The 25880-nt window shown below is 36.9% G+C and overlaps 3 protein-coding genes across 3 annotated transcripts; all 3 read right to left on the reverse strand.

The window, feature by feature from the left end:
* Window positions 1-6832: 6832 nt before the first annotated feature.
* LOC145225344 (uncharacterized) lies at window positions 6833-8772 on the reverse strand. Its single transcript, XM_080092032.1, has 4 exons — window positions 8661-8772; window positions 7978-8261; window positions 7472-7656; window positions 6833-7186 (listed from the first exon to the last, which is right to left on the reverse strand). The coding sequence occupies exons 1-4, from the start codon at window positions 8754-8756 to the stop codon at window positions 7071-7073; spliced, it is 681 nt and encodes a 226-aa protein (XP_079948158.1). The 5' UTR covers window positions 8757-8772; the 3' UTR covers window positions 6833-7070.
* A 4665-nt stretch (window positions 8773-13437) lies between these two features.
* LOC145225285 (uncharacterized) lies at window positions 13438-19159 on the reverse strand. Its single transcript, XM_080091976.1, has 9 exons — window positions 18728-19159; window positions 18525-18644; window positions 17946-18086; window positions 16980-17132; window positions 16525-16633; window positions 15759-15873; window positions 15292-15572; window positions 14469-14653; window positions 13438-14218 (listed from the first exon to the last, which is right to left on the reverse strand). The coding sequence occupies exons 2-9, from the start codon at window positions 18583-18585 to the stop codon at window positions 14097-14099; spliced, it is 1167 nt and encodes a 388-aa protein (XP_079948102.1). The 5' UTR covers window positions 18586-18644; window positions 18728-19159; the 3' UTR covers window positions 13438-14096.
* Window positions 19160-19459: 300 nt separating this feature from the next.
* Window positions 19460-23605, reverse strand: LOC145224657 (uncharacterized). Its single transcript, XM_080091197.1, has 8 exons — window positions 23493-23605; window positions 22949-23089; window positions 22093-22269; window positions 21615-21723; window positions 21236-21350; window positions 20728-21014; window positions 20094-20278; window positions 19460-19917 (listed from the first exon to the last, which is right to left on the reverse strand). The coding sequence occupies exons 1-8, from the start codon at window positions 23551-23553 to the stop codon at window positions 19814-19816; spliced, it is 1179 nt and encodes a 392-aa protein (XP_079947323.1). The 5' UTR covers window positions 23554-23605; the 3' UTR covers window positions 19460-19813.
* Window positions 23606-25880: the final 2275 nt, after the last annotated feature.

The raw sequence follows: 25880 nt of genomic DNA on the forward strand, positions 1-25880 counted from the left end.
TTTAGTCTGCCATCACAAAGTTGGCTATTTCAGCCAATCTTGCAATAAAACGCACTCTTGAATTGTTAGACGCCACAGCGACGTATGTGTTAACATAAAACGTATACTCACCAGTACAACCCGGAAACTTGTAATTTATCAGGAAGCCCTCAGCGATGTCTATTCCCATTTCGATCGTAGGGAAGAGTGAAGAGTATTCTGTGAGCGACGTGGACCGAAGAAGCTGCAATGCCGCAGTTTTGTTACATCTTGTCTTCCATACATCTACAGCCATGACATGTAACTTGTTGATCGGTCTTTACCATGGAAACAATAAAGTGAATAATATGCGGGCGGCTATAAACATGACCAATGGAAGCCGCCATTTCAAAAAGTACGTACGGGTCCATAAATCACGACAAATGCTCAGTCAAGCGCAAAGGATATGGTGGACTTACGTGCAAAGCGCAGCATGAGTTTGGGCGTTCAGTATGTTTGGTATCTCAACTACAGCAGTGTTGTACAGGTCTAGGATTGAGGAGTTGTTGCACACAGGGTTGATAAATGCCAATTGATTCGTGATGTTTAGAGTGCTCAGCAACCCTGTCACGTTTTGGAGATAGACAGAATCGCCTTGAAGACAGGTGGTTTTAAGGATCTCAATTTGCGTGTTTTCGTTGTTGGACACCGATGCCAATACTGTGTCGATGTTGGTGAAGTTAGCGAAGATCGTCTGTTCAGAATAAACAGCTCGAATTACGGTCAGAAAAAGCAGCGAATCGTATACCCACATCAAAACGTTGGCTTCTATCCATAAGTGGGTTGGGAAGATTGCAAAGTGACTTTCATGCATACTTGTCTATGATCGTTTATCAGCTTCTTGTATCTTACCGTGTTTTTCGATTGACGCTCGGAAAAATAATCCAAAATCGCAGGGCAGAAACCGTTACGACAAGCTAACAATTCTTTTACTGCGCATGACATTGCTAAGTTGATGTTGGTTCTGAAATAACACATAAAAGAAGCATGAAAAAAGAACATGGAATTGTTATAGGTATTTTCGATTATTTAAATCCGACAAGGATTACAGCGTTACACACATTTTTTAATAACATTTAAAACACTGTAGGTTTCTGTGGCACTGATGTCTTGAGAGCTGGTTTTAACCCCATCTGTGGCATTTGTTGCAACTTATTACGAGTAATCTTAAATCACAAAACAACCACCAGAGTAGTTTCAAACCTCTAGCACTGCCCTAAACGACACCCCGCGCAGTAAACTCAGAGAGTTTTCGAGAAATTAAAAAAATAGCGTTCTTTGATAACAAATGCACCAAACAATAAAAACATGAAAAATATAGCTTACAAACATCAGCTAAATGGTAGCGTACTTGCATTGTGTTGTGCCTCGATAAGGGTATCTAGATACAAGATTCTCAGAACACTTGATTAATTTCTTGTAGACTTCTCTGAGTGTGCACTGAGGTAAAATCTGAATATCTGCAAATTTGAAACGCCTTATGTATCGCTTAACGAACTGTTATATTCAGAAAGAATAAACTAATTCGACGATTTTTTTTCGCAGAAATATTTTTGTTCGATATACGTAATTAGTTGATCTTAACATGTAATCTTATGTATATTTTAAATTTAAACTCCCGGGTCTTATATCTTGTCATGACATAACAAGCCCAAGATCTAATTGCCCCTTACCGTTTTGCAAAGTTTTGGTAGAACATCCGCTAGGGAGCAGTGGAGTGTTGCAGGCAAAAGTGTTGCACGTGTTGTACGAACAGTTGTAGAATCCTGCTATGTTTGTTATCTCAAATGCTTTACAGTTTCCCTTTGGCCGGGTTGGTGTGAAACAACCAGCTAACTCCCTTGTCTCTAAATTGGGAAAGCATGAGTTTTGGTATTGAAAATAGGAATGTCCCACTCAACTTTTTCTTTACCGTCTATAGTTTTGTTTTAAAAGTTTTTACGTCATTAAACAAAATATCAACGAACCGTTACCGCTTACTGCTTAGGTGACAAACACACAAAAATACTTTTCCTTTGTTGATGAAAACTATTTATTGTGATGGTTTTTTAACATGCATTTGTTTATATGTAATTTTCCTCATGTAGCTCGAATTATTTTACCACTTTAGACACGAAAAGCTAAAAAAGTCAAAAAAATATCATATAGACTTTGATTTTGAACCAGTTTTGCTGGGTTGGTTTGGTAACATAACTTCAGTATAATCTTTATCGTAAAGCGGACATATGAGGTAAATAAGAAAGTAATGTAGGCCTAAACGAGACCAAAGTTTAGAATTGTTAATCTTACCGATACCAGCGGAACCGGCATCAATGTAAAACACAGCGCTTCGGCAGATTTGATCTACTCGACAAATCTTTCCCTTGTAAGAATTCGACTGCACAACACCATTACGCGAAGTTCGTTCTCCGCTGTGACAAACAATTTGAGCTGTGAGAATAAAATTGTCACAAAAAATTGGTTATTTATAGATAAATACTTTTTTCGTATATTGTTTTCTAAACATAAATACTTTACACCGAGTTTGCGATGAAATCCTAAATAAACCAGAAAGTTGGCTATTGAAACTTTATAATGGTGCTCTTCGGATAACTAACTGTCGCATATGTAACTTTAAAATTTTTTAAAGCATTCTTTCTTAACCAAACGCGAGGAACAGACGCAGCGTATGACTGAAAAAAAAAATAATAACGCATAAAAGGAGTCTCATATAATTCACACATTTAGCAGCTATACATCATGTAAATCCTTAGTTTGAATATTAAACTTACCTTTGGCAAGGCATGTGCCGCACAAAGCAGTAAAGAATAAAGCAGCAAACAGATAAAAATCCATTGTCTAGTCCAGGGGTTCCCAACCTTTTTTGCTGCCCGTACCCCTTTGTCAGGTCAGAGCATTCTTCGTACCCCCCAAAAAACTTTGATGGAATTTTTCAGATATATTGCTAAACGAAATGGCTTTTATAGCTCCATTAGATGTTTAACCGGTATTCTAAACTTGTAAAAATATTTTACTAAACATTTTATCAAAGAATAAAACTAGGTTATCATATTCAAGTTTTTTTTCTATTTTAGACCTCTAGAAAGAGCAGCAGTTTCCAATGTTTTACATAACATTTATTAGTCTTGATTCTAGTTACGCAAAACAAAATGGTACAGTTCATTTAATATGAAAACAATGCAGTGTCCGTTTTGCCTCGCCTCTCCCTACTTTCGTTAGTAAACCGTTTGTAGCAGATTTACAGCAAGGCTACATTGAATGCCCCTTTATCTGTGGTTTTCCCCTAACTGTGTGCCTTGCTGTTTAATGCTGGCAGCAAGCAAAAACAACATTGTTATGTAACAATGAGACTTCTTGCTTAATAACAACAATTGCTTCTTTTTAAAGCAAAGACCGTAATGGCATAATATCATTTACAATTCCAAAACAAAACTATACTGTGAAATCTGTTTGAAAATCTGCTTTTGGACCCAAGCATCTTCGTACCCCTTGATGTTCAATCTCGTACCCCCAAGGGGTACGAGTACCCCCTGTTGGGAACCCCTGGTCTAGTCAGTAATTATTTCCAAAAATTGTTTTAAAACAATCAACCTACTATACTATTTTCATCTCATAATTTAGGTAGGTAAACGACAAAACTGTTGCTTATCCATTATACGCGAGTTTAAATCAACTATTTGATGATAAACTTCCGACAGAAACCTAACTCTCACTTACTTTGTTATTACAACGCCTACTTTTTTTTACGAGAAAACGATTTTATCTTCATTAAAAGCAAATACTTGTGATAAAAACCATTTTAACTGTAACTCATTGTCTTATTTCTAGAGACTGAAAAATTACACCAATGACTGTACTTTGTTTCAGAGCAGTTTTTAAAGGTTTATTTTAGAGAAGGACATCTGGAACCTACCTAAACCACCACAATCACCAAATTTAAATAGCTCGTAAAAGAGGTAATGAATTCGTACACGGAAGTGCAAACTCTAATACTTTTATCATTAGTTGGTTGGGCATTGTGAGCACTAAATGTATGCATACTGACGCATAAAATTAATTGAAACATTCAATTTACGCCATAAAATTAGGATTAATGTGGAAAACCTATCCCATCTAGTGTAACCGTTTACAATATATTCAACTTGTTATATATATGTATAAACTTATAATGTATAAAGCAGCCCGCCGGCAAATGTACTGCAAAAGGGCAGTTTAGGTCTATAAGTTTAGTTCTCGCTGCAAAAGTGGATCGAATCAGAAATAAAATAAAATGACCACATTCTTTATCGTTCAGATAATGGAAATGCTGCACTGCAATCAATTACAGCGAAATTGTGTAACACAGACTATATATGTTATGACTTACTGCCCACATTTAAATAAAATAAACTATCCGGTCTGGGAATTTGCTTGCAACACAAGTGACATCACCCTGTTTGTCACTTGTACGTCTAACCGGCCATGATTATCAATTACAGAAGGTTGCTTTATAGCTGTTACCACCTTTGTGACTTTGAGTCTACTTTACTAAGCACCGTGGCTCTATCTTTTGATCAAGTAAGCGACTGTTGTGCATGTCATGATGTAAGTAGTGGTCCTTATAACTTGAATGCAAAGACCATAGGTTCGTATACTTTACAGTTTGTATGCAAATCAATCGAACTTCGGGCATCGTTTAACTGGTGTTACCCGCTTCTGTTCGGTTGTGTATCAAAACCAGCAATCTAAAATCCCCAACACACATGAAAAAATGAAATACTTAAAAAACATTAGTTAAACTCTTGGCGTATTGCTTTTTTGTTTTAAGTTCTGGTTACATTTTGCCATATTTTTCTGGCAATTTGGAATCAATACACTAAAACGGGTATCTGGTTGAGTTGAGTTGAGTTGAGTTTATTTCGCTTGGTGAAAAAAAAACATAGCGACACAATTGCACTAAAGACAATCACCAAGCCGGAAATAGCTGCGCAACGTTAAGACGTTATGGGGCGCAAAAAAGTGGAGGGCACAATTGGTGGATCATGATTAAACGCGCTGCAGCTACACCGTATTATGAAGCGTTATGTGGCAGGAGCTCACCAGAAAGTGAGTTAGGCGCACTGTGAGTATAACACGACTGGGGGGAACGTTGGTGGGACCAGTCGAGGGGGCCCTAGAATCTAACCACCCGTGTTAGGAAGGAGGGTGGGGTTCGACAGGAAAAGAAACCACCGAAAGAAACCCTGCCGGATAGTTTCAAGCGCCGGAAGGAAGAGCACACACACACACACACATAGGGAATAACACTTTACAGTAATAGTATACTTTAAACTAACTGCAGTTTGTTACTTTAACAGAGTTGGTAATTAAATCATTTACAGTAAATGAGGATTAAAAATAATTTAAACCATTTGAAATGGTAATAAAAGCATTATTCATGAGACACATCAAGAACAAAAAGAAATAAACAAAAAAGAACAGAAAATAAGCACAAAAAAAGCAAAAAGCAAAAAAAAGAAAAAATGCCGAAAGAAATGCATTTGAATCGGTTGTTGTCAGCCCAGCTTACTCGGGACGCATGGCAAAAGGACGCTTCAAACTTGTAATTACCCTGCAACAATAAAAAACACAACACGGCAGCAATTTACCAGTTCCAGGTTGTAGCCTATGCAATATAAATCAGCACATATACAAGACTAACTTATTACTTTACGGTTTGCTGTGTTTGTCTAAAACTAATGTGATAAAAGCTTGTGAAATCTTAATGAAAACAAAAACACTGCAAACTTGTGAGTGTGAGTGGTTAATATTGGCATGCAATCCATTTTAGTGCACATACAAGCATGCATGAAGACAGCGCTACCAGAACCGGTGCTAGTGGATTTGTAAACAAACAAAGAAAGAAAAAAAACGTGCACCAAGCAAGGCATCGGCGTTGGCAAAATCATGACGCTGTATTTTTATGAATAAACAGTTAAGTTACTGTGATGTGAAAACAGGCTAAAAATACTCTCTAGATTTAGTCGCCTGAAATTGTTAAGATGCGCGAGAGTCTAGGGTAGTGTGATATTTAAAACTCGTGTGAACAAAACGAAGTGACGTTTGCAATAAATTGTCTTGCTGAACTGGCATTTCGAAGATCTGACGGAATGTCATTCCAGGCTTTTGGGCCAATATATCGCATAGATTGCTGATGGACACTACCACTAACAAAAGGTTTCAAATAGATTTAACCAAAATTTAACCAAATAATGGATAGGAAACAGTATTTGTAGATTGTTTGTTAATCCGACACATCGATCTTGTATAAAAACCAGTAAGAATAAGCTTATAGTTGTAATATGTTGAAACTTTAATTTAGTATGCTGATGGTGATTGTTGTTTAATTTCCGACACTATGCGTGGTTTGCATGTTATCGCACAACCTGACGTACTTCCCAATCGGAAATTATCTACATATTAATACGCTCGACCATTGGTCTTTTACGCGCGATTATCTGCTGAACATTGACCAAACGAAATTTTGCTCTCAACTTTTGAACATGACGCGCTATTGGTAAGAGTGCAATAAAGAACCGATCATAGGGGATGACAAGGCTGTGTGCGTGCATCGGGTTGAACCGGAAGTTTTAGCATGCATTACGTAAACTGTATGGTTAGATTTGCTTTTTGGATTACTGTATACCTTAGGTTTAATAAAACACTACAATATATCATAGTTCAGCATGTTTTCACAAAAGTTTCAAAGCAATAAGCTTATTACTTCTTTGTAATTTTCTTTAAAATGTAAACAATAAAATAATATATGCAGAAGAAATGGTAATAATTGCCTAAATACACAGTAACAAATTCCGAATCGGTAAGTATTTATCAAACACTGTAGTCCAAATTACATTTAACATTTAGAAGTTTTACACAAGATTAATTAAAATCGTACAACACAGGGATTGAGCAAACGCCATTAAAGCAACAAATCATGTATATTTACGAAATATCATTCTCACTTGCATTTGCGTTCTCCAAGAGTCACAAGTTCTAAGACAGTCAATCGAATTATAAAACAAATTACAAATCTATTTATTAACATGACAAAGCAATTTACAGGCAGTCAGAGTGGTTAGAACTCCGACCAACAGGGACTGAAGAAAGTCTTGATGTATTTTTGCCACTCCTGAAGTGGTTGTCGTTTCTGCGAAGTCATGTACAGAACACGAACAGAATAAAACTGGTTAGGCAAGAATTAAAAACATGCTAAGCCGAAGTATTGTAGCTTTTTATGTAAGTCATTTTAAATGTGGCTTCTTGCGTTAACTGGCAAAAAAGATTATGTACAAAACTTTTATGTCCATTAACATCGTTAGCCAGTGCACCATCACAAAGTTGTTAAAGTCTGCTCACACCAAGCTTTTATTAAAATGTAGTTTCAGTACACAACAGGCGACAGCGCCTTGTGCGTGTTAACACTCGTACTCACCAGCACAACCTGGAAATACGTAATTCACCAAGAAACCCTCAACAATGTTTATTCCCAGTTCGATCGTAGGAATAAGTGAAGAGTATTCTGTTGGCAACCTGGACCGAAGAAACTCTATTGCCGCAGTTTTATTACATCTGGTCCTCCATGCGTCCACAGCCATGTTCTGGAGCTTGTTGATTGGGCTTTGGTGTGGAAACAATAAAGTGAAGGATACTGTCAGATTTTGTGAACAAGAATTTCTTAAACATTCAAGCACAGCAAATTCTAATTTCTTGACGTTATGTCAAAGGCTAAAAGTACGGATTTAAGTGGGTCGCACAGAGTTTTGGAGCCCAGTCCGGGTTTTTCGGGTCGGGTTGTAGAATGGCTTAATTCGGACCTGACTTTACACCCGACCTCCTTTGTGCCGCAATTTTACCAACTCTCGCCAGAAAAAATCGGCTTTTTGTCGCACTTGACCAAACAACCAATGTTTTGTAAAGCAAAGAAAACGGTGAACTTACGTGCAAAGTGCCGCATGAGTTTTGGCGTTCAGTATATTTGGTATCTCAGCGACAGTGGCGTTGTACAGGTCTAGGATCAATGTATTGTCGCACGTATTGCCAAATGTTAATTCATCCTCGATGACCACACTGCTCAGTAACTGTGTCACGTTTTGTAGAAATACGGAATTGCTCTGAAGACAGATAACTTTAAGGATCTCTGCCTTGGTCTTGTTGTCAATATTCCGAATCGAAGCTAACACTGCGTCGATATTGGCAAAGTTTGCAATCCTGGCGATGAACCTCTGTTCAAATAAACAAAATTTAAAATTTAAAACGGTCAACAAAACAAGACACATAACGTCTTCTGGCTGTTTGCTTTTAACCATAAACTCGGTTGTGATTGTTAACAATAATGCGCTTTTTGAAAACCAATCATTATGTCGCGATATAGGAGTTGGTTCGCGAAGAAAAATAGGAAATGTAATTTAATTCTTGTCACTAGGTATTTAAAACTTTTGTAGACTTCAGCTTACTGAAAATTCACTGTTACTTGTAAATTGATTTGCTCACGATGGATACAGCCAATTTTTAGAATCTCGGGACAAGCTGCTGTGTTACGTTTGGGGCATTTTAAATTAACTTCCCAACATTTAAAGCGTGTTTACAATTTGTTTCCTAATTGTCCAGACTCCAGACATTACCTGATAATCCGTTCGTAGCTCAAGCGGAACAGAATCCAAAATCGTGGGGCAGAAACCGGCAAAGCAAGTTGACACCATGGTTACTCCGCAAGACATTACCGAATTGATGTTGGTTCTGAAAAATGACATAAAAGCAAAATCTTTCAGAAAATGTTGCAGATCCAATGCAAACAAAAGCAAATTTCGATCAAAACTGTGAGTTCTGTTGCATTCATAATTTGATGAAAAACGTTGCAAGCGATTATAATGACGAAAATCACCACCATGGAAATTTTAAACTTGTTGCTCTGCCTCAAAGATCATCCTGCAGTATACATTATGCAGTCAAAGTCATGTTTTCGGAGGAATTAAACAAACTAAAATCGTTCTAGTACAGCAATAAAAAATAAAAACGCAAAATGCAGTTTATAGCTCAGAAACAAATTCGGTTTAAAAATTCGTATTTGCATTGAGTGGTGCCTAAATAAGGGTATCCGAATAAAAGATTCTCAGAACAATTGATTACTTTCTTGTAGGCTTCTCTGAGTGTGCACTGAGGTAGAATCTGGATATCTGAGAATATCAAACGTCTGATGTATCGTTTTATCAGCTTCTATATTTAGAAAGCACAAAACTTTATTCGACATCACTTTTTTTTCGCGGGGTTCGAACCCAGGACACTCCCGGGGACGAATCCCGAACAGGGTTTTTTATGTCTGTATATGGGTCAGAAGCGCCGGACCATTCGGCCAAGATCACTTCTGTGGGGAAATGTTTTTGTTGCTTTTTGGTGTCACATACCGTTTTGCAGAGTTGCGTTAGAACATCCGCTAGGTAGCAGTGGAGCGTTGCAGACAAAAGTGTTGCATGAGTTCTGTGTACAGTTGTGATATGTTGCCACACCGTTCGTTGTCGCCAACGCTGTACAATCTGTCTCAGATCCCGTAGGTGTGAAACAACCAGCAAACTCCACGGTATCTAAATTTAGGAAAGGATGTGTTTTAACATCAGAAGGTACAGTGCTCTTTTGAACCTTTTCGTTACCAAATTGTTCTGTTGCAAAAATAAACTTTCGCAAAACCGAGTTCTATTGGAAACCAAACGTACACAAACGCACCGCTTTTTACCGCTTAGGTTGCATCACATGCAAAGTTAGAGGTATTCTCAACACTAAAGTACAGTATACTTATACGTTTAACGATACAAAAGATAGGTGAACATGCTAAACTTCATACTTACCTATGACAGAGGACTGATGACTGGCATTAATGTAAAACACAGTGCTTTGGCAGGTTTGACCTACTCGACAGGTCGTACCTTTGTAGGAGTTTGTTTGCACAACACTATTACGTGAAGTTCTTCTCCCACTCTGACAAACAACTTGAGCTGTAAAAAGCAAATTGTTAAAGCAAATATGTTTTTTACAGAGATAGATTATAATCAATAAATAAAAAATGTTTATCATATTCTTGTCAGAAATATTTTAAATTGTGTTTGCGCATGTCAAAATATTAATTCGGTGTCTCGCTGTGAGCGGGCAGTAACTTTGGTGATATGCCAAATTTGGAAAAAAAGGTTTGTATGCATTAGATTTACACATCAAGCAACGTTGTATAGAGAAACACTCGCGGTATTGTGATGAAATGCTATTTTATTTAATCTGAAGCGATAAACAATGTTATTTTATCTTTCAGCATATTTCTTACCTGTTTCCTAGAATTATTTAGGATATTTTTTTTCTATTTTGTTTAACTGATAAACTTACCCTCGGTGAGGCATGTTTCGCACAGAACAACAGTCAAAAGCAAAACTGCCACCAGATAATCCATTGTCCTCATAGTAATTATTTCACGAAATGTTGTACAAAACAAAAGTTAATCTTAAATTCTCTTAATATGATAATCTGTTTAGTGGGTCGAAAACAAAAATAATTGCCAATTTGTAGCCAACCATCATATGTACGGAGTTAAATCTGCTTTTTGGTAATTAGTTTTCAGCAGAAACCTATTGCTTACTCACATTATTATTCCGGCGTCTTCCTTTTCTACAGTGATGAAAAACAGTAGCTCGTTCAACCTCATCTTACTATCTTTTACTTTTCTACCATCGGCACTTTGTCACAGAAAATCTGCACTAATATCTTGTGCGCTTTGATTTAGAGCACTTTTAAATGAAATTCCTGCTCGGTTCATTATTGGAAAAGAAGATCTTTGACCAAAAGCCACCACAACCACAAATTCGATTAGCTCTGTACAATACGGTTAATAAAGTTGTATAAATGTTCACAAAAATCATGCAGATTTAAACCCCGGCTCTTTTTTCAGTTTGTACACCGTAGTCGTAAACGATTGTTTGGAAGGTTGTTTTCCCGTTGAAATCGTGTGTATGACTTTGTCTGTGCCAAGTTACAAAATGTTTTGTAATAAGTGCCATGATTATACAAATATCAAGGAAGTTGTGACCCAATTATGAAAACACTACTGTAGCGAAATATAGTAGAAGCCTTGAAGTTAAACAGTTAATGTACCTTATGAAATCTGGAAATGTCAGGAAAACCTACCTCATCCAGTGCTTTCGTTTACAATATATTCTACACATATGCCCACAAATGGCAAGTTTAAAACTGTTCACAAATAAATGTACTGTAAACGCAGTTCAAGTCTTTTCTCCATATGTTTAGAACTTGTGGAATAAGAGGATCTGATAAAAAAAATACCACATCAATTATCTTTAAGTTAAACCTGGCGTTTTAATATTAATATATTTGCTTTCAACTCATTCGACATCAGACCCTCCTTATACAACTCGGACGATTGTTATTTATAACGACACTTGTTGTTTTCGTGCCACTGCCATCGTCGTGAGTTGTGCGTCGATTTTATAGAGCAGTGGTTCTCAAACTTTTTTGACCGCGACTCAAATCTGAGCTTTATGAACATCTTGCGACCCAAGCCTCAAACAACAAAAATTTATTTTTGTATGAATTGTTATCAACGCTAACTGTTACTTTCCAAGTTCAGTTTCGTATGATTAACCTCCTATCATTCCCCGTGCTAACGTGTTACAATCGCCGTGTGCGTAATAGAAAATTGGAAGGCTATTGTCTGCATGTTATAATCTGATTGGTTCATTTTGTTGTATAGCGTTGTCGAGTGAGGCTGTTTTGGCTACGGTGCTATCAAAACCCTCAGAAAACCATTTACTTATGCTGCACTACTCCAAGGTTACTAAGATAAAGCCACATAAAATGCCTATGATACAATAATTCAGTCAGGACTGAGAATCAAAAATACTTGAAAATTGAAATGAACAAAGTTCGTTTGGGCAGAATTGAATCACCACAGCGCGCGACCCATACTTTGAGAACCACTGTTATAGAGCCACCTTATTATCTAAATGCATAGACTAGACGTACGTTCGAACAGGTACAGTTTGTATTCAAATCAGTCGAACTTTATAAAGCACACTGCGCTGTTACCGGCTCCTGTATGTATGGAATAAGCGATCGTAAAATCAACGAAACACATAAAATAGAGAAATATATAAACATTACTTTTAACAGTCTAGGTTTAATGTTGTTTTGGATTTTTACTCATGTTTCATGTTTATTTCGTTAGTTCTCGTGCCATTTGAAATAAGTACATTTACCTAAATGGTTTAAAAATGTACCCTCCGTATACGGTTTCAGCTTATTTATAAACACAATGAATGGATGATGCACGTATTTACGTAGATAATTTCCTGATTTAAAACTGACCCTATATGCAACTTATTGAAAATTGTATCCTTATATGTTGAAATGTCTATTAGTAGGCTCATCTTACTTGTTTGCTTCCCCACATCACGCAGGGCTTGCGTGTATTCACACAACCTGACGTACGTGGTACTTTCCACGATTAGCTAGCAGAATATATGTTCAAATTTGCCAAATATAATTTTACTTTAAAAGAAGAACACCTCACTTCAACGGTGTGCTTGCTAATGTGGGCGTTTCTTAATTCGATGCGCCTTTTGAAAAATATTTCTTTTAAACTTGCTGAGAGATAAATGTCTTTAATTGGAGCAGGACCCAAAAAAAATTTCGCTTCGGCTTAAATGGTTTAAAATTGTCAAAATTTTGTAGCAAGACGTTCTTCATTATTCATTTCACAATCTTCTTCCTAATTTTGAATCTTTTTAGAAGTTCGTTCCAAGATTCTATAGTATGTTTTTAAAGCAAGCTATAGAAACCATGGACAACACAATCATATGCAAGATTTTAGTGCAAAAGAGCAATTATTGTTTTTGTGCACATCACAACTTCCAGAAACGCTAAAGTATGTTCTGAACACCAGCTGTTGGGAAAGCCGTGGTTTGGATTGAAACTTGTTGATCGAACTGTAACATGTAAACAATAAAGTGAATGATAGATACGGGTGGAGCTTATTTTGCACAAGACTATTTTTGCAATTAAACGGCAATGGGTTCTTAATTGCACGGCAATGTCTCACACTTTAAAAAAAACTCTTCCTTAGGGGAGAGTTAAAAATAGACCAAAGAATCTGGCACACCAGTCTCTGTATATTCTGTACAAAACCAGCGGACAGTGCGGTGGCACGCCAGGACAGGGTTGTCGGGCCGGTCTTGTCGGTCGGGTTCGGGTAGGGTTCGGGCTTCGATTTCAGGCCCGTTTACAGCTCTACGCCGAAAGGTATTACGTGTGGTAGATATAGGCTACCTGAGCTTTCGTCCTCACTCAGAGTCTTGTTGATCAATCAGTGTCATCAATCTCGATAAACAGGGTTTTTTGCACCTCAGTTTGTTTATTGTCTCATTCAATCAGCACACTTATTCAAATATTATGTTTAAGAAACAAAAACAAGTCGTTGGAAAATAATAATAACCTTTATTTAAATATTCAGGTTTTATTGGCAAACAATCGCATTACTATAAAACAAGCATTTATGAGTGACTGCAATTGGGCTGAAACTGTTGTGAGAAATTACAGCATCAGCGGTGCGTTTTATAAATTCTGGATACGTGGCGGTAAACTGCACAACTGTGCTCTTGCGATTGGCTCTTGCACAAATTTCATACAAAGCAGCATCCAATCACAGCACGGGACGAAACATACGGTTAAAACACGTGGACACCAGATCACAAAGTCGCATGTACATCCTAATTAACTGCGACATTTTGACTTTATCTCAAGCTTTAAACTAGCGAATCAAGTCCAGCTGTTTTGGTAAGCAATTATTGCAAAGTTTGCACAAATTAATATCGCAATCGCTACTTATTTATGTGCAGGTTTATTTATACAAAAGAAATAAGAAATGCAAAGATTAAGCGAAATCCAATAAAGCAACAAATTATGTACGTTTATAAAATATCATTGTCTACTTGTATTTGCGTTCTTTAAGACAGCCAATCGACATATAAAACAAATTACAAAGCTGTTGATTACTATGCAAAAGCAATTTACAGTGCCGCGACAGTAAAAGTGGTTAGAACACCGATCAACAGAGCCTGAATAAACTTTTGGTGTATTTTTACCACTCCGGAAGTAGTGGACACTTCCAAAGTGGTGGACATCGTTGGTGCTGCAAAGTAAATTTGAGTTAAGAGGAAAGAAATAGAATAAAAGTGGTTAGGCAAGTACTGAATAGGTAAATCGTTCGGAGTGTGGCCTATATAGTGCCAAAAAATACATATATTTTTTTAAACACGTGCATTAACATCATAAACCAGTTCGCTATCATAAAATCGACCATGACCCAGCTTTCATAAAATCTACTCTTAATATTTAGCATGTGATAGCGTCGAGTGTGTTAAAATAAAACGTGCACTCACCAGTACAACCTGGAAACACGTAATTCACCAGGAAGTCCTTAACGATGTCTATACCCAGTTCGATCGTGGGGAAGAGTGAAGAGTATTCTGCTGGCAACAGGTGACGAAGAAGTTCTATTACTGCAGTTTTGTTACATCTTTTCCTCCACGCCTCCACAGTCATGTTCTGGAGCTTATTGATCGGACTTTCCATGGAAACAATAAAGTAAATAATAAATATGGGGAAAGCTTTTCAAAGGTGTCCTATTCTGTGAGTAAGGGATCTAAGCGCAGCAGAGTTTTCTTTCTTTTGTCTCATCCAATAACAGAAAATGCAATTAATTAGAGGCTGAAATCAGAATCTAACAGGATGGTACATATTTGTCGCACCAAGATTTTTGGTCGGGTTCTGTTTGTGGACTGTTTCGGACCTAAATTTAAATAAAATGGACATTATTCTGTTTGACCTCGAAGTTGTTCTCATTTTCGTCGCAAAGTGACATTTAAGCCTAATTCGGGTTTTGATTTGAACAAGTCAAGCAAGCCTAGTTACAACTCTCTCTTCGCATGCTTTGAATGCATGTGTACGGCCGTCAATGTCATCATTTGTTATGGGATGATAAATTCTCACATCTAAATAAGACACCGAAGAAACGAAATTTTATCTCATGTTTAAAACAAAAACATATGTTTCGGCAAATAACCTTTTTGAAAGAATGCAGTAAAGCGATTGTTTCCAAAGTACGTCGAAGTTGAATGGATGACGTGAGTGCCGAAAGAAGCAAGTCAAACAAATAGCTGTGCACTGACATAGTCAGTTAAGCGTCGGATACGGTGAACTTACGTGCAAAGCGCAGCATGAGTTTGGGCATTCAGTATGTTTGGTATCTCAGCGACAGCAGCGTTGTACAGGTCAAGAATTAATGTGTTGTCGCACACAGGGTTGTCAAATGTCAATTGATTCGTGATGTTCAGGGTGCTCAGCAACTCTGTCACGTTTTGAAGAAAGACGGCATCGCGCTGAAGGCAAATTGCCTTGAGAATCTCTATCTGGATATTGGTGTCCGGAATCAAAGCCAATACTGCGTCGATGTTGGTAAAGTTCCCAGCCGCTGCTATGACCCTCTGTTGAGAATGAACAGCTCATTATTAAAATAATACCCAAAATAAGCCATCAATGGAAATCAAATCGAAAGGTTAACAAAACATTACTTTGTTAGAAACATGGATTTAGAACGTTGGGAAATTTAAAGTGAATTCCAATAAAGCCCATATCTATGCTTGTTCCCAAATAAATGCAAACAAACTAACCTGGTACGCCGATCGAAGCTCAAAAGGGATAGAATCCAAAACCGTAGGGCAGTAACCGGCAAGGCAAGTGTACATTACGTTTACTCCGCAAAACATTGCCGAGTTGATGTTGGTTCTAAACATAAAAGCAACATTAAGACAAGTTATGTAACAGGTTAGCTATGATTTTAAGCAATATAGCAGTTAACTTTGGTAAAAAAGGGACCCGCTTACATTCTATCTAAAAACAATCTGCCAAACATTGATGTTGTTCCTCAATGACAAAACAAATTTTAAATTTATTCTTTTAGGACCCCCTAGGTATACCAGAGCCTCTGCTTGACACATAATATTTGCGATAACTTAACGAATAGAAGTTTCAAATCCTGGTAAATTTATTCTGGGAATCTTTCCCTATTCTATTGCCATTGTCGCAACGATTTCCACCTTTCATTTTATAAATCACAAGTTCGGGAAATGTTTATTTCCAGGCTGAAATCAGTGTTGACAGTGTTGTAAAAACAAATTAATTTCGCTAAAAAGCGAAAAAGCGAATCCCTATTATTGCTTTCTAGACACTGAAGATGCTTTTTAGCGAAATTAATTTGTTTTTACAACACTGTCAACACTGATTTCAGCCTGGAAATAAACATTTCCCGAACTTGTGAATAGAAGTTTAGTCGAGAAGGGAGAAAAAAACGAATAGTTTGTGTGGGAAAATAATCAAGTTTTAAATAGACTGTAGTTCATTAATCACACATTGAACAGACATGCAATAGTTTCATACTTGCATTTGGTGGTGCCTGAATAAGGATATCCCGATAAAATATTTTCAGTGCACATGGTCACTTTCGCGTAAGCTTCTCTGAGTGTGCACTGAGGCAGCACCTGAATATCTGCAAATATGAAACGGATTTATACCCTTGATGTTCGGAAAACATACAAATTATAAAAATAATATGTTCATGTCATCTCAGACTCCGTGTAAGCATTTTATTAAAATAAGATACTAAAGATGCCTATTACTTCGGTAAGATATATGCATGTACAGGCTGATAAAATTATTTTTGATGTTAAGCTTATAAAGTCTACTGCTTGCTTACAACCTAACTATCACATATAATGCATGTTTAGAACGTAAAAATGTTGTCACTTTTATTAGTCAATTTTACGTGTCACCTAGAGGTCTTGAGCCCAAACTGTTTACACTGATCCATAAAACGCTTCTCTACTGTTACCTACCGTTAGGCACAGTTTTGCTGGAACATCCGCTAGGTAGCAGTGGAACGTTGCAGGCAAAAGTGTTGCACGAGCTTTGTGTACAGTTGTGATATGTTGTCGCCAACGCTGTACAATTTGTTTCAAGTATGAAACAACCAGCAAACTCTATTGTCTCTAAATTGAAACAAATACATGTTTATGATATTGGAACGGACAAAAGGAAACAACGTTTTGGCACTTCTATGCATAGCTGTATTGAACAGTTAAATCGTGCAAAAATGAACGAAAATTACACCAATTCAAATTACACCAATAGGTTCATCGATCTAATTTGGTACACCCATTTTAACGTTACATTTTCACCTGACTTTTACTGCTAGTTAGACCAAAGCGCAATTACCATAAAGGAGACACAGTAAAAACGCCCTTACAAATATTTGTTGCCTTAACGCGCTTTAATTTGTTGTATAGTTTTCAGATTGCCGCGAAATATTCCCCAACAAGCAGCGATATCACAAAAATGACACTCAGCTGGTATTTTGAAACGGTCTTTGGTGAGCCAAAACTAAAACTTAGTCATAGTGAAATAGTGTAAAGCGGAGGTTTTAATCAGAAAAATATCGGGGAGCATAAGTTATAACTTATATTTTAAGATGTGAATAAATTTCTTTAAAATAAAATTTAAAGAAAAATAAAATTTACCAAATAAGTTTTACAATGTCGTGCACGAATAAAAACCTGATCGTGATATTATTTTCCAATTGGTTGTGAGATCATTTTGGTTTTTGGCCCAAAAAGATGAGAAATTTTATCTGCAAATGTTGGCAAAAAAAGCTTGAGAACCTAGGGTATAGATTAAATTGTACGTTTAGTTTACTTGCTCTTTGTCAAAGTTGCAAATTCAAAGTCCAAGTTTTTTTTCTCAAATATATCAAAGTTGCGCAAAACTTTTTATCCACCATGTTGCATATTTAAACTCAAACTTACGGACGCCAGAGGACGCGGCACCAATGGAAAACACAGTGCTATGGCAGGACTGGCCTGATAGACAGGTTGTTCCCATGTAGGTATTTGTCTCCACAACACCATTGAACGAAATCCTTGCTCCACTATGACAAACCACTTGAGCTGTAAAAAATATATAAAACTGATATTTTTTTAAAAACATGAAAAAACTTTTCGTTTTTTGTATTTTCGAAAAAAAGTACTTGACACACTGTTCAACTTGCATCAAGATAATATTATGTCATTGCCTTTGTGAAAAGTAGGTAACGTTTGCTCTTTGTTATGCTCAGTGTTAAAAATGCTCAGTGACTTGACTGAAACGTTGTGAATGTTAACCAATTGGCTTGTCCTGAAAAAAAAAACGGAAGCCCTGAGTCAAAAGTCAATTAAATAAAGTGCATTGAATCAAAAACATCGTTTTCCTAATACTTAGCGTAGTTCCCATTTGTTCCCTGGAACGATGTTTACATTATTTATTTACGGAAATGACATAACGGGTGTTTATTTCAGTGCTGAACGTTATGACCATATTTTTTATTTAAATATTATAGCAAACCTTACCCTCAGTGAGACATGTTCCAGACAAAACGGTCAAATACAACACAGCCACCAGATACTTCATTGTCTTGTCTGTATTTTTCCACTACTTTACAAAACAAACTTCAACAACCATCTGATAATCTACATAGGTAATACAAAATATAAGCAAATATGTAGTTTAACGACCAACTGAATAACTCATCAAATATACGGGTTAAATCTACCTTTTGTTGATCAATTTCCGGCAAAAACATATTATAACTCACGCCTTCATTCCGATGCCCACCTTGTCTTCAAGGAAACAGTGTTTCCTTCGCTCGCAAAACGCCCAAAACCGCCTGCTGCTGCATTACAAACGTCTACGAGGAAACGGTATTTCCTTCACTCGCAACACGCAAAACACCTCCATTACCAACCAACTCAGCATATACTCGCTCTTTTTTTGCTTTTGATTAATAACTTTAATGTCAGTTTCTACTTTTTATTTTTTTGAATCTTGTTAACCTTGATCCATTGTCGTTACGAGCAAAAAACAAAAACAAAAAAGCGACAGTGCACGTATAATCAGAAGCAACAATAAAACCGAACATATACCCACTGGTACGTTTCTGACTGATTACGACGAAAGCTTTTCTATCAGCCAAACATATAAAATACAAAAGTTTGTACAAAAGCCAATGAAGCTATTGTAACAAACTGCTTGGATAATCCCTTAGAACGCCATTTGTATGTTAAGACAAATGGACTAAACTTGTACAGCACTTGTATGCTAATGCTTCATGCTCAGCCCCTGTGCTGGTAAAATGACTTTATTGCCCCCGCGTATAAATTGAATGGGCGTGGTTGCTGACAGCAGGCAGCATGCGGCACCTTTTAATGTATGCTCTGATAGTAAACTTTATAGCTATGTATCTTCTCTGTTCCTGGAATAGAATATATCATAAACTTTATTTCGAGAAAAAAATTATACATTCGAATTTTTTATATTGTTTGTTCATAGCATTTGATACAATCATCATATCACATGGGTTATATAGTTCAGATTATTTTGTACAAGTTTTAAAACTACGGACGATTTATTATTTTGTGTGGGTAAAATTTGGACTACACAGTTGAAGGAAAATTCAGATAACTCTGCAAGTATATTTATACAGACGAAATAAATTTTGAAAGCAAAAAAGGATTGTGAAAGCCAATAAAGCAACAAATCATGTACATTTTCAAAAATATCATTGTCTACTTGCATTTGTGTTATTTAGTACAGCCAATCGACAAATATAACAAATTGTTGATTACTATACAAAAGCAATTTACAGTGCCGCGGCAGTCAGAGTGGTCAGAACACCGACCAACAGGGACTGAAGGAACTCTTGGTGCATTTTTGCCACTCCTGAAGTGGTGGACATCGTTGGTGCTGCAATGTCAAATTTAGTTATGAGCAATAGAACAGAAAAAGATGGTTTAAACATTTAACATTTTTGCATCTTTAACTATCTCGCCATCACAAACTCACATGGCTATTTAACCAAGTTTACTCTTTGCATTTAACATGTGCTAGCGAGTATGTGTTGAAATATAACCTGTACCCACCAGTACAACCTGGAAACACGTAATTCACCAGGAATCCTTCAACGATGTCTATACCCAATTCGATGCTGGGGAAGAGTGAAGAGTATTCTGCTGGCAACAGGGGACGAAGAAGTTCTATTACCGCAGTTTTGTTACATCTTGTCATCCATGCGTTCACAGCCATACTCTGGAGCTTGTTGATCGGACTTTACAATGGAAACAACAAAGTAAATGACAAATAAGGGGGAAGCTAGTTAAAGGTGCCCATTTCTGTGAGCTCGGATTGTAAATATTCAATCACAATAGAGTTTACCATTTTATTAGGATAGAAAGTGCCGTATGGAGGCTAAATTCATGATTTAAGTGAATCGCACAGATTCGATCGGTTCGGACCTCCGTTTGCACAAAATAGACATTACTGGCTTTGTCTTCAAAGCTGTCCTCATTTGTACTCCCAATTTGACAATTTAAGGACCTGGTTTGGATTATTTAAAACAAATTCGGGTTCGCTCCCATTTACATTTAACTCGGGGGGGACGACACAGATGTATGGCCGTCTATGGCATTAGTGTTTGCTGAAGAGACAGGTCAAACTACGATTGGTTTACGCTGCCTTAAATAAAAAAAATATACGGATACGATATGGTGAACTTACGTGCAAAGCGCAGCATGAGTTTGGGCGTTCAGTATGTTTGGTATCTCAGCGATAGCAGCGTTGTACAGGTCAAGAATCAAAGTGTTGTCGCACACCGGGTTGTCAAATGTCAATTGACTGGTGATGTTCTGGCTGCCCATGCTCAGCAACGCAGTTACGTTTTGAAGAAAGACGGCATCGCTATTAAGGCAGGCGGCCTTGAGGATCTCTGCCCGAAGGTTGGCGTTTGGAATCAAAGCCAGAACTGTGTCGATGTTGGTAAAATTTGCAGCCGCTGCGATGACCATCTGTTGAGAATGAACAAATTAATAATAATACAATAACCAAAAAAAAACTCACTAAATCTTATACCAACATCTGAATGAATGCTATTATTCATAAACTTTGTTAACAACAAACTTGGTTAGAAGTTTTTGTTAGAAGGATTTAGATTAGAACGTTGGGACATTAAAAGTGACTTTAATTGTAAAGACTATCTACGCCTGTTTCCAAATTGCAAAAATTCTACCTGGTATGCCGATCGAAGCTCAAAAGGGATAGAATCCAAAATCGTAGGGCAGAAACCGGCAAGGCAAGTGTTCAATACGTTTACTCCGCAAGACATTGCCGAGTTGATGTTGGTTCTGAAAAACATAAAAGCAAGTAAACATTAAGACAAATTATGTAACAGGTGACAGAGGGTTCCACAAAATTTTGTAACTATAAACGTTCATCGATGACAAAAAAGCATTGTCAGGAGAATAAATGTGTCTTTAAAGATCGCCTGGGTAGCACCTCTGTATTAGATAATATTTTCTAACAAAAACAAGCTTTGTAGGCAAGGAAGTGGAGCGCAAATAATCTTAAGTATAGTCTGGTAATTACAGGTTAAACCAATAGTTTCATACTTGCATTGGGTGGTGCCTGTATAGGGATATCCCGATAAAATATCTTCAGTACACATGATCACTTTCGCGTAAGCTTCTCTGAGTGTGCACTGAGGCAGCACCTGAATATCTGCGAATATAAAATAAGTTTTATAACTCGTTAAAACCTTTACATTCAGAAAAAAAATACATTTGTGTTTAACAACATGTATACAATCACGAATCACCAGAGACTCAATGTGAGCATTCAAGTAAAATAAGACTGAAGATGTCTGTTAGGTGAAATGTATGTATTTAAGGCTGGTACTTACAGAATACATAAAGTTACTCTTATCAAAGTTTATATTTTGTTTACAACCTAATTATCATATTTAATCCATGTGCAGAAAAAAGAAATGATGTCACTCGTATTGGGTCATTTTACATCTTAACTCAAGGTACGTTCCCAAATGGTTTGCATTGACCCTTTAACTTTAAGCATTTCTCTACTGTTACCTACCGTTTTGCAGAGTTGCGTTGGAACATCCGCTAGGTAGCAGTGGAGCGTTGCAGACAAACGTATTGCACGAGCTTTGTGTGCAGTTGTGATATGTTGCCACCATGTTCGTTGTCGCCAACGCTGTACAATTTGTCTCCGGCACGGTGGATGTGAAACAACCAGCAAACTCCATGGTCTCTAAATTGAACAAATCGAATTTTGGAAAAGATAACATTATAGACAAAACGTTTTGCACACACACGCATTTACAGATATATGTAAAACTAAAGGTTGTTTTAGACTAACAGTTTTATCAGAAATCCTTATCGGCAAACACACTTCTAACCAAATGCACTTGCAAGTGACGACATTTTTAAATTATGTTTTCTTAACGTTATATTTTCATGTGATAGTTAGGCCGAAGCGCAATAATTACCATATAGCCTCACCCAACAAAAACGCCCTTACGAATATTTTCATTTTGTTACGCAATGCGGTTTTACGCTGCTATTTGTTGTAAGGTTTTCATAGTGCCGTGAAATATTCCCAAACAAGCAGCGACATAACAAAAATGACACACAGCTGGTATTTTGACACGGTCATTGGTGAGAGTCAAAACTATAACCTAATCATAGCGAAATAATGTAAAGAGAGATTTCCCATTTACAAAATATCTAAATAAATTGTATGTTAAAATGTGCAAAGTAATTTGTTTTTCCGAATCAAGACCTTTTTTGTAATAGATTATTTTTGATTATTTTGACCTCGAATTTAGGGATCGAATTATAAGTTAAGTTTACTTACTTTCAGTGTGAAAGTTAAACTTATAAACATAACATTCTTATCCACTATTTGGCATAACTCATTTCAAACTTACGGACGCCAGAGGGAGTGCCAGCAATGTAAAATACAGTGCTTTGGCAAGTCTGGCCTGCCGCACAGGTTGTTCCCATGTAGGTATTCGTCTGCACAGCACCATTGAGCGAAGTCCGTGCTCCACTATGGCAAACCACTTGTGCTGTAGAAAATAAAATAAACAATTCGTTTTTCATATTCTTGACAAAAATATTTAACACCCAGTTTAATCGCATCAAAAGGATATTATAGTCGTTGCCGCGTTGTCAAGTATAGGTACAATTTTCTGTGTTATGGCTCGTTAGGCGAACTTTGTGCATTCGATTGAAACGTTGTGATGGTAAATCGTCTGCCCAGAAAAAAATCAACCCTAGAGGTATTGGGCTATTCACATAAATCGCATTAAAAAGAAAACATCGCTTTCCAAATATGTTGCATATTCACCATTTGTTCCCTACATTTAGCCTACAGTATTTATTTAGTTTGCTGCGCAAATGACTTAAACATGTGCTTATTTTCTTGATGAACGTTATTAAAACATTTTGATTTCGGTGTTAAAACCTTACCCTCGGTAAGACATGTTCCAGACAAAACGGTCAAATACAGCACAGCCACCAGATACTTCATTGTCTTGTCAGTAATTTTTCTTCTAAACGTTTTACAAAACAAATTTCAACAGCTATCTAATAATCTGCATAGGTAAGACAAAATATCAACAAATGTAGCTTTGACAAACGACCAACTAAATTGCTCATCATATATTAGGATTTATTCTACCTTCTGATTTAATCTACCTTCTGATGATAAATTTCCGGCAAACGCATAAGATGAATAGCGTTGTTATTGAGACGCGAACAACTAAATTGCTCATCATATGTGAGGGTTTATTCTACCTTCTGATTTAATCTACCTTCTGATGATCAATTTCCGACAAAAACATATGATGACTAGCGTTGTTATTGAGACGCCTACCTTTCCTACGAGGAAACAGTATTTCCCATACTAACACGCAGAAATATACGGGGTCGTTATTACAGTAGTAGTCAAAATACTTTTAAATGATAAACAAAACATTGCAATGATTAGTGACACCCTGGATTACACACATATTCACTATACACATAAACTTTTTTGATTCAGATACTTTTAAGTCAGTTACAAGTGTTTCTATTCTAAAATCTTCCCTTTTTTTCCTAGTGTCAATGTCCCTATGCGGACCAATGAATGACAACAAAAGGCAACATTCGTAACCAGAGGCAACAAGAGGGACCTCAATATACTGATAGCTTTCTGACTGGTCACGGCTTTAGCTTTCCTGAATCGAACATATAAAACACAAAAGCCGCAACGTAGCTGTATACAAAGCCAACGAAGCTGAGATAATTTTGTTGGCCCGCGAAAGTCCCAACATTTTACTGACAACTATCAGTTTTGTTTTCAATAATTCAATCTTTTCAAAATGTGAGGATTACCACATACTAAATACTGCTAAATCTCCTATTGTGACGCATGACAAGGCATTGTTATGTAATAAAGGGTTCTGCTTCTATAAACCGTTCAGAGGCATTTTTGCGCTAGAGTGGAAACTGTGTTTAAAATGTTTTTGACAGCTTCTACTCAGTAAAACTATAAAATATAAAAATAAACTTATCTTTTGATAAAAAAGATGTATAGTTACCCTAGAGTTTGACCCAGAAAAAAAGTTTTTCCAGCAAAATTTAAACCTTGGCCCGCGTAGTAAGTTAACGATTTTGAATGGCCCGCAACAAAATAAAGTTGGACCACACTGGTCTATTGTGTTTGTTGTCTTGGTCTTTCCTGAGGCTTCAGTGTATTATGGACCTCACAATGAAACGTTCGGGTCGAAAAGGGCTTCTCAAACACGATGTGGGTTTAGGCCGGGTTCGGGTTTCAATTTTTGGCCCGTTTACAATTCTGGTTGGGCCTTTTGTCTGCGTTGGGGCTTTTCGCATCGAATGATGCTAGACGTTTTTCGTGTGGTCGATTGGTCATTATGACAATCGATTTAGGCAGCTTTTGTGCGAATACCTTTAATATGCTGATTTAGTTGCTTTAGATAAAACACGATCGGTTTACTGTTATTACTTCGTCCACATTATCTCCTGTGGTATTTTACATCCTTTTTCCTGATCCACACATTGTTTTTACAAAGCGCGTCTCATTTCCCGCTCCAACCTGATGACCTGAATGTCGAGACTCTTGGCAACAAACAGTTGTTTGTCAAAAAAAAACGAAAATAAACGTAATAGAACATTTAGCGGACAGATTTACTAAAACACTTAGGGGAGAGATTTAAACACATGACTTGTAAGCTACTTGAAGCAAAAATTAGTCTGATCATTCTTTTTTACATTTCCGTTCTCACTATAAGTCGATGTTTCTCCTACTAATATTTTGTATTCCTACTTGGTTCAGTCGCACAAAGATTTAAATGGCAAATACTGTATCCTTTCACGGTTCTAGTCAACAACCACCCCCTGGATCCCACTTATAAACACGCGCTACAAGAAAATCTTTTTTCACGCTTCGTTAGCCCGGCGCTTTTAGCAAAAATTTCCGCTGCCATTTTGCACTTTTCTCACTTGGTCAAACAGCAGCCATTACGAGATAAATTTTGCAGTGAAAATTTAAACTTAACTATAGCGTTGGTTATATATCATGAGTGGGTGTGTAGTGAAAACACGTCATTGAACGAAAAATGCACTGCTGTTTTGGGGGGATAAAATATAATCGATAGTGTGTTGTAATCCTCATGCTGGCAATAAAAGTAGTGAGCCAGCGTTTGTTAAGGCATCACACAAAGGGAAACAATACGAATGGTGACTCAAACCTGTGCTACTATGGAAAAGATAAAGTTGCCACGTGGATTGTTTATCTAAATCGAGGGTTCGACGTTTCCAAGCCTGATACCACTCCTAACAATAACAAAAATA

The sequence above is a fragment of the Phallusia mammillata genome, chromosome 4 (assembly GCF_965637545.1).
Source record: "Phallusia mammillata chromosome 4, kaPhaMamm4.hap1.1, whole genome shotgun sequence".
In the NCBI taxonomy this organism is placed as follows: Eukaryota; Metazoa; Chordata; class Ascidiacea; order Phlebobranchia; family Ascidiidae; genus Phallusia; species Phallusia mammillata.

What these genes read in the sequence shown, in the direction of transcription:
- LOC145225344 (XM_080092032.1), bottom strand. Translation starts at nt 8,756, where the DNA reads ATGTCTTGCGGAGTAACCATGGTGTCAACTTGCTTTGCCGGTTTCTGC. An exon ending in AGCTACGAACGGATTATCAG is followed by an intron (nt 8,262 to 8,660) that starts GTAATGTCTGGA and finishes TTATTTGAACAG; the next exon opens with AGGTTCATCGCCAGGATTGC. An exon ending in ACTCATGCGGCACTTTGCAC is followed by an intron (nt 7,657 to 7,977) that starts GTAAGTTCACCG and finishes TCCACACCAAAG; the next exon opens with CCCAATCAACAAGCTCCAGA.
- LOC145225285 (XM_080091976.1), bottom strand. Translation starts at nt 18,585, where the DNA reads ATGAAGTATCTGGTGGCTGTGTTGTATTTGACCGTTTTGTCTGGAACA. An exon ending in TGGAACATGTCTCACTGAGG is followed by an intron (nt 18,087 to 18,524) that starts GTAAGGTTTGCT and finishes TATTTTTTACAG; the next exon opens with CTCAAGTGGTTTGTCATAGT. An exon ending in CGTGTTTCCAGGTTGTACTG is followed by an intron (nt 14,219 to 14,468) that starts GTGAGTGCACGT and finishes TTTACTTTGCAG; the next exon opens with CACCAACGATGTCCACCACT.
- LOC145224657 (XM_080091197.1), bottom strand. Translation starts at nt 23,553, where the DNA reads ATGAAGTATCTGGTGGCTGTGCTGTATTTGACCGTTTTGTCTGGAACA. An exon ending in CAACGCAACTCTGCAAAACG is followed by an intron (nt 21,724 to 22,092) that starts GTAGGTAACAGT and finishes TTATATTCGCAG; the next exon opens with ATATTCAGGTGCTGCCTCAG. An exon ending in ACAGGCACCACCCAATGCAA is followed by an intron (nt 21,351 to 21,614) that starts GTATGAAACTAT and finishes TATGTTTTTCAG; the next exon opens with AACCAACATCAACTCGGCAA.